The following is a 16,197-nucleotide window of genomic DNA, read 5'->3' as shown; positions in this document are numbered from 1 at the left end:
GAGCAATCCCTGGAACACGCCAGGGTCAAGAGCAACCTTTAAAGAAGACTTAGAAGAACGAACAGCCAATGAGACAGTAGGAAAACCAGGAGAGTGTTTTCCCGGATGTCAAATAAAGAGCACTCCTAGAACGAGGGAGAAGTTCATTATCTCACACACCTTTGAGATCCAGAGGAAAACCAGAACAGATAAGTGAACACTGGGTTTGGCAACATTGACCTTATTAATTGTCAGATAGAAGCAGTGCTGGTGGAGTGGTGGGGGTGGAGCCCTAATCAAATGGGTTAAAGAGTAAATGAGAAGTGAGGAAGTGGAGACGCTGACCATGAACACCCCTTCTGGAAGTTTTGCCCTGAAGTGAAACAGAAAAATGGGTTTATAGCTGTAGGTGAATGTGTGTTCCAGAGAAGATTTGTTTTAAAGACAAAAGATGAGGGAAGATGCTTTTATGCTTGTGGGAAGCATCCAATAGGGAGCACTTCAAGATGCAAGAGACTAGGGGTTAATTCTAGGAGTGATCTTCCTGAGCAGGCAAGATCCAAAGAATGTGCCTCTGACGAGAGCAGGAACCCTACATCTGTTGTAAAGGGAGAGAAGGCCCAGGGCTGGGTGCAGGTAAAGAAGGTTGTAATTTTCTCCAGCCAACTGCTCCTGCTCAGGAGCTGGTGTGGATATTTGGCCAAGATCTGAGTTTAGCAAGAGTGAAATTTTGTCGAATTAGTAGGATGGAGAGAGATGGGGGCAAGCAGGTTAGTGTTTCAGAGGGAGAGATTCTAAGGCCATGGGGTTTAAGCTGGGTTCAAAGGGCAGGGAGGACACGAGAGGACTGACGGATAATGAAAAAGTGGTAGAATCAATGGTTTAGAGGTCCTGATAGGGTCAAACGACTGTAGTGGGGAAGAGTGAGAATAAGTGGTCTAGGAAGGTAGGAAGCGATGGCCAGTGAGGAGAGTGCTTTAATTGAATTTTAAGGTGTGGATATTATTTGCGATGACCAGGCTTTTGATTTTGAGACACCTTGAAACTTATGCAAGGACGAGGTGGCAGTGATGCAGCATCTCTCAGCTCTAAGGTCAACATGTCTGACCCTGAACTTGGCTAGGGCTTTGAAGGGGAAAAGCTTGAATTTTGGAGTCACAGAAACCAGAGGTTTGAATCCTGCCCGTCAATTATCAGCTGTGTGACCTTGGGAAAGATACTTAACCTTCTGTACCTCCAGTTTCTCATCTAAGAAATGAGGATTAAAAATAGTTCCAGCCTGATAGGGTTATTAATGAAGATAAAGTGAGGTGGTCTATATTAAAGGTTTAGCACAGTACCTGGACCATGATAAGCAGTCAATAAAGGTGAGCTATAATCATCTTTGTTACTATTACTATCTATAAACTGGAGATAACAAAAGCTACTTTGCAAGGCTAAGAGGATTAAATGGGATGAAGTATGCAAAGTACTTAGCCTAGTGTCTTCCATGCGGTGCATACTAAATACAGTCGCCCTCTTTATCCATGGGTTCTGCATCCACGGATTCAACCAATCACAGATCCTGTGCTATGTTTACCACCCGTGGTTGGTTGAATCCACAGACGCAGAACCGCAGATATGGATGCTGACTAAGGGACTTGAGCATCTGTGGATTTTGCTATCCTCTGGGGGTCCTGGGACCAATCCCTAGGGGATACTGAGGGATAACTGTAATTAGCTATTATTATAATTTGATCAGCAGACCAAATCATTTAACTTTATAGCAACTGGGAAGTGATGGAGGCAGAAATAACCTAAGTTAAGTTTTGCTTACATTCATGAAATAAACTAGATTAAGTTTTGCTTACTCGCTTAAATGGTTTTGTCTGCTTGGGGAATTTTCAGGCAGTCTCCATTTTATTTTAACAATATGCCACATTTTCTTTATCCATTCCTCTGTTAATGAAAACCTAGGTTGTTTCCATATATTGACTATTGAGAATAATGCTGCAAGGAACATGGAGTGCAGCTATTTCTTTAAGATACTGATTTCCTCTGGATATATACTCAGAAGTAGAATTGCTAGATCATATGGTAGTTCTATTTTTAATTTTTTGAGGAGTCTCCATACTATTTTCCATAATGGCCATACCAATTTACACTCCCACCAACAGTGTACAAGAGTTCCTTTTTCCCCACACCCTCACCAACACTTGTTATCTCTTGTCATTTTGGAACTCAGCATCCTAACAGGTGTGAGCTGACAGCTCATTGTGGTTTTGATTTGCATTTTCCTGATGATGTGTGATGTGGAGCATCTTTTCATGCACCTGTTGGCCATCTGCAGGTCTTTGGAAAAACGTCTCTTCAGGCCCTTGGCCCCCTTTTTAATCCAGGTATTTGGCTTTTGAGTTGTAAGAATTCCTTATATTTTTTGGATATTACCCTTTATCAGATGTTTGGTTTGCAAATACTTTCTTGAATTCCGTAGGTTCCTTTTTCATTTGGTTGGTTATTTCCTATTGCTTTCCAGAAGCTTTTTAGTTGGATCTAGTCCCAATTTTTTTTTAAAGATTTTATTTTCCCTTTTTCTCCCCAAAGCCCCCCGGTACACAGTTGTATATTCTTAGTTGTTGGTACTTCTAGTTGTGGTACGTGGGACGCTGCCTCAGTGTGGCTTGATGAATGGTGCCATGTCCATGCCCAGGATCCAAACCGGCAAAACCCCGGGCCGCTGAAGCAGAGCACGTGAACTCAACCACTCAGCCACTGGGCCAGTCCCTGTTGCCTGTGCTTTTGGTGTTATATCCAAAAAATAATTACCAAGACCAATGCCATGGAACTTACCCCTGTTTTTGACTAGGAATTTTACGATTTTGGGTTTTACATTTCAGTCTTTAATCCATTTTGAGTTGATATTTGTGTACAGTGTACAATAAAGGTCCAATTTCGTTCTTTTGCATGTGGATATCCAGTTTCCCCAACACTGCCTTTCCCCATTGTGTATTCTTGGTGCCCTTGTCAAATAGTTAACTGTTTACGTGTGAGCTTATTTCTGGGCTCTCTATCCTGTCCTGATTTAAGTGTCTGTTTTTATGTCAGTACCATACTGTTTTGCTTATTACAGCTTTGTAATATAGTTTGAAATCAGGAAGTATGATGTTTCCAGCTTTCTTCTTCTTGCTCAAGATTGCTTTGGCTATTCAGGGTGTTTTGCGGTTCCATATAAATTTCAGGGTTGTTTTTTCTATTTCTGTACAGCAAAGGAAACAATTAACTAAATGAAAAGATAACCTACAGAATGCAATAAAGTATTTGCAAACCGTATATCTCTGATAAGCAGTTAATATCCAAAATATATAAGAAACTCTTACAACTCAATAGTGAAAAGCAAATAACCAGATTAAAAAATGGGCAAAGGACCTGAAGAGACATTTTTCCAAAGAATACCTACAAATGGCCAACAGGTATATGAAAGATGCCATTGGAATTTTGATAGGGATTGCACTGACTCTGTAGATAGCTTTGGGAGATGTTGGCATTTTAGCAATATTAATTCTTCCAATCCATTTATTTGTGTCTTTCAGTTTCTTTCATCAACGTCTTGTAGTTTTCATTATATAGATCTTTTACCTCCTTAGTTAATTTATCCTCAGTACTTTACTGTTCATGATGCTACTGTAAATGAGATTGCTTTCTGGGGCTGGCCCCGTGGCCGAGTGGTTAAGTTCACGCGCTCTGCTGCAGGCGGCCCAGTGTTTCAAACCACGCTGAGGCGGCGTCCCACATGCCACAACTAGAAGGACCCACAACGAAGAATATACAACTATGTACTGGGGGGCTTTGGGGAGAAAAAAGGAAAAAATAAAATCTTTAAAAAAAAAAAATGAGATTGCTTTCTTAATTTCTTTTTTTGATAGTTCGTAGTTAGTGTACAGAAATGCAAAACTGATTTTTGTATATTGCTTTCGTATCTTGCAACTTTACTGAATTTGTTTACTAGTTCTAACAGTTTTTTGGTGGAGTTGAGTCTTTAGGGTTTTCTAAATATAAGATCATGTCATCCGCAAACACAGTATTCCTTTCTGATTTGGATGCCTTTTATTTCTTTTCCTTGCCTAATTGCTCTAAGACTTCCAGTACAAAGTTGAACAGAAGTGGTGAAAGCAGGCACCCTTATCTTGTTTCTGATCTTAAAGGAAAAGCTTTTAGCTTTTCACCATTGAGTATGCTGTTAGCTGTGGGCTTGTCATAAACGGCCTTTATTATGTTGTGGTACCTTCCTTCTATACCTAATTTGTTGAGACCTTTTATCATGAAAGGATGTTGAATTTGTCAAATGCTTTTTCCATATTTACTGAGATTATCCTATGTTTTTGATCCTTCATTATGTTAATGTGGCGTATCACATTTATTGATTTGCATATATTGAGCCATCCTTGCATCCCAGAGATAAATCTTACCTGATCATGGTATGATCCTTTCAATGTGCTGTTAAATTTGGTTTGCTAGTATTTGTTGAGGATTTTTGCATCTATGTTCATCAGGGATATTGGCCTAGCAGTTTTCTTTCCTCATAGTGTCCTTATCTTTCTTTGGTATGAGTTTACTGCTGGCCTAGTAAAATGAGTTTGGAAGTGTTCTCTCATATTTTTTTTAATAAGAAGTCCCCAGCTCTGTATGATTCCAAAGCTAATGCTCTTGGCAACTGCTTAACACAGCAGTTGATAACAATAATAGTAATAGAAAGAATCTATAATTTACTGACTGTACATGATGTATTCCAGGCATTCTACAAAAACTATTCATGTACATTATCTCATTTAAGTATACGAACAGCTTTGGGAGGTAGGTACCATTATTGTCGGAATTTTGCCAAGAAGGAAATTAAGGCTCAAAGAGGTTAACTGGTCCAAGGATATGCAGCTGGTAAGGGGCAGTGGCAAGATTTTAGCCCAGGTTAATCTGACTCCATGTTCTTAACCTTTATTTACATGGTAAATAAAAAATTGGGTTACAGCTTCTCAATTTTCATAGGACTTTTCAGTCCCCTCACCTTCTATCTTTTCCTTAATAATCATATAGTATTTTCTTATCTTGCTGAGACCTGGGGCAAAGTTAGCTGGTCATATTATGATGACAGTTTGATCCCTAAGATCATTGAGACTTTCAAATGAGACTATATCATAAAATGAGACTATATCATAAAATCAAATATTGATTGGCAGAATGGTGGTTAGCAAGGGGTGGGAGGAGAGGAATAGGGGAGTATTTCACCGGGTATAAAGTTATAGTTGTACAATGTGAGTAAGTTTCAGAGATCTGACGTACAGCATAGTGTCTGTAGTTAACGACAGGGCATTGTGCACTTAACATTTGTTAAGAAGGTAGATCTCGTGTTAAGCGTTTTTACCAACAAAACAAAACAAAAATAAAGGGACACAAAGGAACTTTTGGTAGTGATGGATACATTTATTACCTTGATTTTGGTGTTGGTAATATGAGTGTATACATAAGTCCAAACTTACCAATTGATATACATTAACTGTACAGTTTTTTGAAAACCAATTATACCTCAATAAAGCAGAAAAAACATTGACAGGCTACTTAATTTAAAAATTCAACAAATATATTCAGTGTATATATGTACAGGGTACTATGCTAGCTGCTAAAGGGATAAAAAGATGAATTAGACAGGGAAGCTTCCTTCAAGGTGCTTCTGAGTGAGGCAGCCAGGGTACTAGAACACAAGGAGAAGGTTCAGAGAGAGCGATGAGGAGGTTCAGAAAAACAGCTGATATCTTCCTAGAAAGTATCTCTAAGAGCCACCTCAGGAATGAGAAGGCATTTGGGCTGGGCCCTGAAGAAGGGGAAAGACTGGACATGTAGAGAAAATGAGGGTGAAGGTGCTGCAAGCAGAGGTGACAATATGAACACAGGCATGGACAGTGGAAGTCTTGGAGAGTACTAAGGAGTCGTGTTTGGCTCAAGAAAGGGAGAGTAATAAGAGATGCGGCTGGAAAGTCAGTTTCTAATAAGATCTGGAAGTCCATCAGTTAACAAGGGAAGCTATTGGAAATATAATTTAGAGGCAGGGAGAGGTAAGTTAGGCCATAATGACAGTCAACAAATCCTGATGGCTTAGAGTCTGTCAGAACCAGTCAGGATGGAAAGGAGGAAACAGAAATGAAAACATTTAATGAGTAGAATGTATAGCATTTGGCAAGGACACATTAGAAGTGAAAGAGGAGATCAAAGATGGTCCGAACATTTAGTTTGACTTTGGAAGGTTTACAAAGGAAATATAGGAGGAGGAATGGATGTCAGGGGTAAGATGATATTTTGGGGACAGTTTAAGAAATAATAGCCAGGGGCTGGCCCTGTGGCCGAGTGGTTAAGTCTGTGCACTCCTCGGTGGTTGAGGGTTTCGCTGGTTCGGATCCTTGGTGTGGACATGACACCGCTCGCTAGGCCATGCTGAGGCGGTGGCCCACATGCCACAACTAGAAGGACCCACAACTAAAAATATACAACTAGGTACTGGGGGGATTTGGGGAGGAAAAGAAGGGAAAAAAAAAATGAGAGAGATTGGCAACAGTTGTTAGCTCAGGTGCCAATCTTTAAAAAAAAAAAGAAAAGAAATAATAGCCAGAACCATTTTAATAATTAAAGCATGAAAAGATGTTCTAAATCCTAAAACTGTGCATAAATGTACTGGACACATGGATTATGCAAACATTGCTCATTAAAACACAAATCACATTCAGTACACCTTTCACCTAGTGAAACTAATAGACTAGCTATTAAAGACATTAACTAAACATTTGATTAACAAAATTTGGCTGTCTTTTGGAATTCATCTCCCACTCACCTCAGCTTTTCTTCTCAACCCATTATAATCTGATCTCAGCTCCCAGCACTTAACTGAAATTGCATGGCAAAAGGTCATCAGTGATTTCCTCAGTGCAAACCCAAAGAGCATGTAAAAATTATTTTTATCAAGGTTGTATTTAGTGATAAAAGTCAAATCGTTCTACAAAGTATGTAATAAAAAAAAAAAAAGCAGTTCCCAACCTTGCATCTCCCTATTTTCAATTTTCATTTCAGAAAGGCAACTATTTTCAACTTTTTTAGAAGTTTCTCCTGGATATATAATAGGATTATGCCTATCATTTCTTCATTGCTTGGTTTTTTTACTGTGTTGGATATCTTCCATTTTCCCCTTGGATCTACTATCTACCCATCTCCTTGCTTTCTGTTCAGATAAACTCACCTGTATGGACCACCACCACGGGTTTATGAAGGGGTCCTCTGTCTTCTAGGTGAGTTTGTTGTTCTCCAGCTGGGAGAACCTGGAAAAGAGATGAGAGAGAAAAGACAGTGAGATGAGAATCTGTATTCCCCTGACTCCCTCCTTGACCATCTCCTCTAGCTGGCTGTGTCCTCAACTGGAGGTCACTGCTTTTCTCAAGGAGGCCTGCTCTATCTGACTCTCATTCTAGACTGTGGTCACCATTCACTGCACTTACCCCTTTAACAGTGCAACTGCTACTGAGCCCTGGGTTACTGCACTCTCTCTTGTGGCTCCCCTTACACCCACACCTTTGTAAACAGTCCCTTTGGAAATAAACCCTCCTCAAATTATCCTATTTAGAGTGTACTACCATCTGTGCCCCATTGTGGCCCTGAGAGGTATGCTTACTATGATAGATAAGGTTTTACTTTCTTACTCCCATTTCCTCGGCCCACTACACATATACATATAAACACACACACACACATTTCTTGTCATGAACTGAAAGTTTGTGTCCCCACCCCCCAAATTCATATGTTGAAGGTCTAACTCCCAATGTGATAGTATTTGGAGATGTGAGTTCTGGGACATGATTAGGGTTAGATGAGGTCACGAGGGTGGGGCCTTATAAGAAGGGTCCTTATAAGAAGAGACGCCAGAATGCTTGCCTTCTCTCTCTCCACACTTGCACAAAGAGGTTATACAAGCACACAGTGAGATGATGGCTGCCTACAAGCCAAGAGAAAAGGCCTCCAAATGAAATCTACCTTGCTGACACCTTCATCGTCAGTCTCTAGAACTGTGAGAAATAAATTCCTATCATTTAGGCCACATAGTCTACAGTATTTTGTTACAGCAGCCTGAGCTGACAAAGATACTTCCCCTCCGCCATCTGCCCAGTTTAGATACATTTAACTTTTGGTTAAATCAATATTCTGAATTATTATAATCCTGTAAATACTGTTTACCTGTGACATTTTAATTTATTATAATTTTTCCCTAATATAATTTTTATTTACGAGTTAATAATTGCCTCAGTTTTTATTTGTTTAGTTTTCTTGCTACCTATCACTAATCCATTCCCAAACTCTCCCAAAGAAATTTGTCCCCTTTCAAGATATTCAAATATATCAGAAAACCTAATTAAGTCCACCTCTTTGTTAGAGACACGCCTCTGAAAACCTTCCGTTGCCTTGCTCCCACGTAGACTCGTTGCTCTCTAGACCTGCCATCCTGCGACTTCCTATTTCCTGGATCTTCTGGTTTATTCCTTCCATTTGACGGAGCACATCTTCCAGTTTCTTCCTGATATGATGTATGGGACATACATATTCTGAGCCTTCAAGGTCTGAAAATCTACCCTCACGCTAGATTGCTGAATACAGAATTCTGGATTGGAAATAATATTCCTCAGAATTTTGAAGTTATTTCTCCATTGTCTTCTGGCTTCTAGCATTGCTGCTGAGATATCTGAGCCCATTGTGAAAGGAAATTTATTTTTACTGAACGTCCCTTGACAACCATTGACTTTGATGCTGAAATCTTTTAGGATCTTTTCTTGGTCCTTAGTGATCTGATGACAGCAAAGCACGACAATAGGCTTTAAACGGGGTCTCATTTCATCTAGAGTTCTGAGCCCTCAATGAACTCTCTCAGTCTGGGAACAAATGACCTTCACTTTGGGGGACTTTCCTTCAGACATTTCTTTGATGATTTTCTTCCTTACATTTTCAAAACTGTATTATCTTCTTTGACTCTCTTGCACCCCCGAACCTGATTCTCTAATCTTGTCATTTATCTTCTATTTTATATTTGTTATATTATCTATTGTCTACTTTTAAAGAAATTTTTCTCAATGTTATCTTCCAATCTTTTTGCTACATTTTTCATTTTGACTATCATGTTTGAATTTCAAGAAATGTCTTTTATTTTCTGGATGTTTCTACTTTTATAGACTCTTATTTTTTCCATAGATGCGGCATCTTGCCTTCTTTTGCAAAGACATTCATGTTACGCATTTTCAAAAGTTTTATTTTGTTCCCTATGTCCTCAGAGATCCTTTCTCTTTTTTTTTTAATGTTGGCTATTTTGGTTCTTTCTATCTTGAAGGCTTTCTTCAACTGACTAGTGATTTTAGGCTCTTGGCTCATATTTTGTACTTAAGAGAGAGACAACAAAAAGCTGTTTGGAAATGCTGTGATTAGCAGAGCTGGTTAATGGGTGGTTTCATTGCAGGGGGGTCTGGCTAAGCTCTTTTACTGGCTGCTCAGAGAAGAATCCTCCAAGAGTATGGCTACCAGTGATGGTGAAGCAGAGCAGAAGAGCGGTGGGGATCCATGAGTCAGTCTGGCATTCACTTCATTCTTTTGTTTTTGGTATGCCCTCTTTGCCCTCAGGTATTCCTGGTGACCCCAAGCCTACTGTCTCTCTACTAGTAAGCTTCTAGACTTCTGGGGCAAGGAAGTGGCAATCTCCCGGCTGCATGGGATGTAGGAGGGGATCTGGGTTTATAAGCGCTCCTTTAAAATTTTTCACCTAGATCTTCCGTTTCAAGCTCAATTATATCTCCACCTTCAGAGGTACTTGGGACCTCCAATTCCTGTACTTTCTTGAGGCTGTTGCTCAGATTAACCTTCTTCTAGGGTGTTTCATTCCAGCTCAGTTTTCACCTTTCGCTGCCCCACCAGGTTAGTTACCACTCTTCCATTTGCTTTCTATCATGTATTACTGTATTGTTGTCGTCTCTTCTCCCATTAACTCTGTGCTTGCAAGGCTATATCTTTTTTAACCCATTACCTTCATTTTAGTGCACTTATAAACAATTCAAACAACAGAGACAAGTGCAAAGGGGAAAGTTAAAAAAAAAATCTAATATCCCAAGAATAATAATGATCAGTATTACAACAGGTAGACACAGTTGTGGCATCTCCAGTGATACGAACAGAGAGAAGGACAATGAACACCACAGTCCTCTGGTTTTCCTCCTACCCCGCTAGCTCTTCTGCCTCTGATGGGGCAAGGGACCTGAGAGGTTAGAACCTTAAGTCAGGAACTTGATGGATGAGAAGTGCAATCAGGGAACTGCAAACATGTGGGCAGAAGAAATGATTAAAGGTCCCACAAAGGAAAGCAACAATTTCAAGAATTTTAAAGTGGATCGTAATAGCTGGGTGTACGAGGTATCATAAGAGGTAAAGACAGCAAACAGCTTTGTGCCCTGCCAGCAACAGGGATGCCAGGAACTCTGCATGATGTAACCTACCGTGGACTGTTGATTCAGCAGCAATTTTTTTATGAGGATGAAGCTGATTGTTAACTGAGGCATGATGTTTGTCATCTTTAAAGGTGCAGAGCAGGCTAGGCCGAACCCATGCCAAGTTTGCCTTCTGGGTCCTCCTTCTCCCCCTCTTCCATTCCCGGAACAGCCTCCGACCTGCTGGCACTACCTCTTCAGTACCCTCATATTTCCTCAGAAACTTCCTCTGGCCACCCACATCTAGACCTGTCATATTTCTCAGGAGCTCCACACATGGACCCCAAACCCTCCCCCCTCTCCATCTCCTCTATGTATTCTTTTTTTTTTTTTTAAAGATTTTATTTTTTTCTTTTTTCTCCCCAAAGCCCCCGGGGTACATAGTTGTATATATTCTTCGTTGTGGGTCCTTCTAGTTGTGGCATGTGGGATGCCTCCTCAGCATGGCTGGATGAGTGGTGCCGTGTCCGCGCCCAGGATTCGAACCTACGAAACACTGGGCCACCTGCAGCGGAGCGTGCGAACTTAACCACTCGGCCACGGGGCCCACCCCACCTCTATGTATTCTTATCAGGCGATTTCAGTGTTCAGAGAAAGGGAGTAGATGCAGAATGCAGTTAATACACATTAATGTGTATTAAATGACAGGTAGCTCGGTAGATATCTCTTAAATTAGGGTTCAAAGCCATAATCCTAGAGGTTTGAGGTGTCCCTGGGAATTTGGATAACAGCTAATAGTTATTGAGCACTTACCATGTTTCAGGTGTGTTTGAAATGCTTGACATGTATTAACTCATTTAGTTTCACTAAAACCCTATTAAGCAGATACCCTTTACCTCCATTTAACAGATGAGCAAACTTAGCAACATGCCCTTATCCCCATCAAACAGCTGAGCAGCCCTGGAAAGGCTGAGTTATTAGCTCAAGGTTATACAGCTAGCAAATGGTAGAGTGAGGACTCAAACCCAGGCAGGCTGGCCCCAGAGCTAATGATCACCATGCTGTCATCTGGGGCTTGATTGGGACTGGACAGTCCAAGATGGCCTCATACATGTGACTGGTAGTTAGCTGGGGCTATTGGCTGTTGCCTCCTCCTCGACGTGGCCTTTCTAGCAGGATATTCCAGACTTCTTTATATGGCAGCTGAATTCCAACAGGGCAAACATCATGCCCAAAATTACCTTGAGGCAATGGCACCCTCCAAGTATACCAACAGACAGGTTGTACTGTAGCTCACAGAAGAGACAGGCTTTATAGACCAAATTAAAATACTTGAATCCCATTGCTTATGTGGCAGCTTTAAAACATGTTCCCAAATTCTTTGGCATTGCTCTCATTGAGAGGCGGGGGTCTATTTCCCCTTCTCTTGAATCTAGGCTGGCTTTAGTGGCTTGCTGGTAGCTAGCAGAATACATTGGAAGTGATGCTGCATGACTTCTTAGGATAAGTCAGAAAAGGCCACGACCCTCGTTCTTTTCAGACACCTGCTCTGAGGGAAGCCAGCTGCCATGTGAGAAGTCTGCCATGCTGGCGGGGTTGCACGAAGGTGCTCTGGTTCACAGCCCCAGCTGAGCTCCCAGTCAGCGAACAGCCAGCATCAACTGTCAGCCACATGAGTGTGCCACCTTGGATGTCCAGCCCAGATAATCCTTCAAATGACAGTGGCTGCAGTTGACATCTGATAAGAGATGCCAACAAAGAACTGCCCAGGCAAGCCCTTCCCGAATTTCTGAGCCACAAAATCATGAGCTGGCTATTCAAGCCACTAAGTTTGGCATAATGTGTTCACTCAAAGAGCTGCACCAGTAACCCAAACAATTTATCAACTAATTTAGAACAGAGTGAGAAGCAAGAGGAAAGAGATAGGGTAGATATACAAGCTTAGGATAGGGTACAAGCAGGGTGGAGGGCCCAAAGCACCTAAATTTTGTTTTATGCAATGTTCATACATCCTATACCTCTCTGCTGTGCCAGTCTTCTCCACAGATGGTGTGGTTTTAAGGACCAGAGTAGAGAATAAGCAAGAGGGATTGACAAGATTGAAGGTCTTGGAACCAACATTCATTTGTTTTGTGTCTGGTCATAACTGTAGATGGCCATTAGCTGGCTGAGTAGCTAGGAGTTTATCTGTTTTTCTTGTGCAGAGATAACATGAGGCCATGATGGGGCTAGTAGGTGGCCAATTTAGGGATGAAACAGTCATCAGTCTAGAGGTAGTACGATCCATGCCATATTAATATTTAAAGTTCACTTGGTCTACCTCTTTCTATCTAGCCCTTTCATTTGTTCCCTCCTTTTAATCTATGTTCAACATACATCCACTTAGTCTATGTGCAACATGTCTCATAAGCAAATCGTGCCTACGGTTTAGTTTCTCCTATTTTCTATAGCAGAATGGAATATTCATAAATCATACAGCAAACATATTACAAGCCCCAACGAGCAAGCACTTATCAGATCAGGTTTGTGATCTCCCATTTATTGGCTAAAGCAAGTCATATAGCCAAGCCCATAGTCAACATAGTCAAGGTCTACACAAGGGAGTGGATACCATAAGGCATGATACATTGGGACCACTATTGTAATAATCTACCACTAATACCTAACTAGGAAATGGTTGACCCAGTTATCACACTTTCAACAATCTGTTTCTAGAGCTCACACACAAAACTGGTGTCCTACAGACTCTTGGGAATGGGTTCTTACTGAGGAACTCTTCCAAACCTCACTTCCCAGGCCTCACCCCCAGCCCAACGAGTCAGAATCTCTTGAGGGTAAAGGATAGCGTGGGGAGGGTGGTGGTAATCTCAAGAACTTGAGACTGAAATAACTCTGCAGAGGATCCCAACACACACTGGGGGTGTAAAGCATTTCAAAGACAAGAAAGACACAGTCTCTACACTCAAAGAACTTGTATTTCCCACAAAGTGCATTCTTAACTGTCATTATTACACTAGAGGGCATTGCTTTGAAATTGAAAAACAAAAAATGACTTTCCATGTTTCTTTAAGTTAGAGCAGTGGCTCTCAAACTTTTGTGTGCATCACTATTAAGTGGCGAGCTTGTTAAAACACAGACGACTGGGCCCAACGCCCAGTTTCTGATTCAGGAGGTCTTGGGTGGAGCACACCAATTTGCATGTCTAACACGCTCTGCTGTCCAGGGAACTATACTTTGAGAACCACTGAGACAGTGCAGCAGGAGGATTTAGTGATAACATTCCTCCTTTGATTCACATTTATATTTTGCACTTACATGTTTATAGCACATCCACTACACACAAGGTCTTGGGCTGGGTGCAGCAGCGGATATAAGGATAGGATTTGGATCTTGATTACACTTGAGCAGATTTATTCTCTAAGTGGATCTATTCTCTAAGACAGGAAGCCTTAGTGTCATTAGATAGGTTCAGATAAAGCCGAGATCTCCTCTCTTATGAAGAGAGAAAAGTAAAGCTTGGAGTAAGAGACCCTTTGAACTGGGCCTTGAAAGATGCCTAGGACCTGGACATGCGGAAATAGTGGAGAATCGCAGAATTCTTTCTGCCTTGGCATAGAGAAAAAAAAAAACCAACCTTGACAAACACCCCTAAAAGGGCTGTGACATTCTTGCCTCCCGCTTCAGCATTAACAATCTGCAAGCTGCTGGCATCAGAAAGTGGAAGGGTATTCTCGGTGTCAGGGTCTCAGTCTCAAATCCTTCTGAGGAAGGGGTAGAACCGGCCTCGTCGCCCTCTCTTTGGAGCTCCCAAACGGGGTGCCTCAGAAACCCGAGCGTCTGGCCGAGGCCACGGTGGGCGGCAACTTGGTAAAAGGCGCGGCTTGGGCGCTTCAATCCCCAAAAACCAGAGCAGGGCGCTGCGACCCCGCGAGGTTCCGAGCGGTAGCGAGGCTCTCCAGAGCGGCCTGGCTGGTCTCCTCCTGGTCCGTACCGGGCAAGGGGGGCCGCACGCTGGGGCATCATTCAGAATGAGCCCTAGATTTAGGCATGGCGCTAGGGTGGGCCGGGTGGCAGCTGCACGACTCGGCCGGGAGAGGGGCCCAAAGTTCTGCGTCCCTACTCTCCTCGCTGGAAAGGTAGGGGATGCCGGCACGAGCATGGGCCTCCTCCCTCCACCTTCGCTCACCGGAGGGGGTGGGGACACATGTGCGCGCTCCTTCCTCGGGAGGGACGGCGGTCCGCGAGCCTGCGGACTGCGCCTGCGCGGCCCCGCCCCCGCCCCGCCTTCTCCGTTCGCCCCGCCCCGTTACCCCTTATATCGCCGCTAGGGGTAGCGGCGGCAGCTGCGGCCTGAGAGCGCGGCTGCTTTGAGGGCGAGGGAGCTGTGCCGAGAGGGGACGAGGGCAGGCAAGAGGGTGGGAAAGCCGGCGGGAGAGGAGGGCGGCGCCGGAGGAGGGCGGCGCGTGGCTGACTCATCCCTCTGGAAGACCAGACTGACAGACACCAGCCCTCGCCGAACCCGCCCGCCCGCGCCGTTCCTCCTCAGCCAGCAGGCGCCCGCCCGCACCGCCCGCCCTCTCCGGGAGCTCTCCGGGCCCGGCCGCCTCACAGAAAGTTTTCGTCGGCGGAGCGGCCGCGGGCCTTTTGGAAGGGAAGGGGACGGAAGAGGAGGCGACGGCCGCGCGGGCCCGGGGAGTGCATGGTGCCCGGCGCCTCGGCTGCCTGTCAGGAGGACATCGGGGCGGGGTCGGGCTGAGCCCAGCTCCTGCTGCTTCCCCCGGCCTCGCCGGCCATCGCCTTCCCGGACGGCCGCGGGGGTCCCCGCTCCTCAGCCCGCCATGTCCCGGCTGCTGCCGCTGCTGAGGAGCCGGACCGCGCGCAGCCTGAGGCCGGGCCCGGCAGCCGCGCCCCGCCCGCCGTCCTGGTGTCGCCGCGGGCGGGGGCTGCTGGCGCTCGCGGCGCCCGGCGGCCCCCGGGGACTGGGCACGCACCCCAAGAAGGAGCCCATGGAGGCGCTGAACACGGCTCAGGGCGCGCGCGACTTCATCTACAGCCTGCACTCCACCGAGAGGAGCTGCCTGCTCAAGGAGCTGCACCGCTTCGAGTCCATCGCCATCGCCCAAGGTAAGGGGGCGGCTGGGGGCCAGCCCGGGCCCGGCGCCCGCCCCTCCCACCCCGGGAGCCCTCCTGCCCCGCGCCTGGGCCGTCCGAGGGGGGGAACTTTGCGCCTCCCCAGTGTCCCCGGGGCAGGTAGGACAGGCGCGGCGCGTGCCAGGCCGCCGGGGCCAGCGCTTGGCAGCTTCCTCCCCGGCTGCAGAAGCCCAGATTGCCAACCGATCGTGTTTTGCTTTTGTTTGGGTTTGCCAGGCACCTCCCCTCCCCGGGCCTCCTGTCCCCGAGCCGGGGCTGCGATCTCGCGGCCGTGCAGCCAGGCAGGTGCCTCCTCCGAAAGTGCAGGGAGGCGGGGAGAAACTTTCTTGAGGGGTTGTGCAACGGGCATGTCTGGGCGTCCAGGAGAAGGGAGCTCGCTTCCTAAGTCAGAGATGCTCTCAGCTGCTTGCGTGCGCGCGGACCTGGTGGTTTTAATTTAAGGAAACCTTTTCCTGGGAAATGGAAAGGATGGACCAAACCGGTCACTGATACAGATACAGACTTGCGAGCCCGTAGAGGTTCGGGGCTGCACGAGTTCAACTCCAGCGTTTGTTGTTTCCCCTGGAGGTTGAAAGAATGCTAAATCAGAAGGGGTTTT

The 16,197-nt window shown here is 44.6% G+C and overlaps 1 protein-coding gene and 1 long non-coding RNA gene across 6 annotated transcripts in view; one reads left to right on the top strand and one right to left on the bottom strand.

The window, feature by feature from the left end:
- The window catches only part of LOC103564518 (uncharacterized), a 38,136-nt gene extending 23,427 nt beyond the window's left edge, over positions 1–14,709 (bottom strand). The window contains exons 1-2 of the long non-coding RNA XR_011543519.1: positions 14,083–14,709; positions 7,235–7,313 (exon numbers count right to left, since the gene is read on the bottom strand). This is a non-coding gene — a long non-coding RNA (uncharacterized lncRNA). The remainder of the gene's footprint in view (positions 1–7,234; positions 7,314–14,082) is intronic.
- Positions 14,710–14,730: 21 nt separating this feature from the next.
- Positions 14,731–16,197, top strand: part of TMEM65 (transmembrane protein 65) — a 49,203-nt gene continuing 47,736 nt past the window's right edge. For 2 of the 5 annotated variants that reach the window (XM_070632036.1, XM_070632038.1), the window contains exon 1: positions 14,796–15,572. In XM_070632036.1, coding sequence (XP_070488137.1) covers positions 15,287–15,572 — 286 coding nt within the window. In that variant the 5' untranslated portion in view covers positions 14,796–15,286. Of the gene's footprint in view, positions 15,573–16,197 lie in introns of all 5 variants that reach the window. The other 3 variants (XM_070632039.1, XM_070632035.1, XM_070632037.1) reach the window with 3 other exon arrangements.

The sequence above is a fragment of the Equus przewalskii genome, chromosome 8 (genome assembly GCF_037783145.1).
Source record: "Equus przewalskii isolate Varuska chromosome 8, EquPr2, whole genome shotgun sequence".
NCBI classification, from domain to species: Eukaryota; Metazoa; Chordata; class Mammalia; order Perissodactyla; family Equidae; genus Equus; species Equus przewalskii.
Note: the sequence above shows the minus strand (reverse complement) of the source record. Positions and strands in the feature narration are given on the sequence as shown.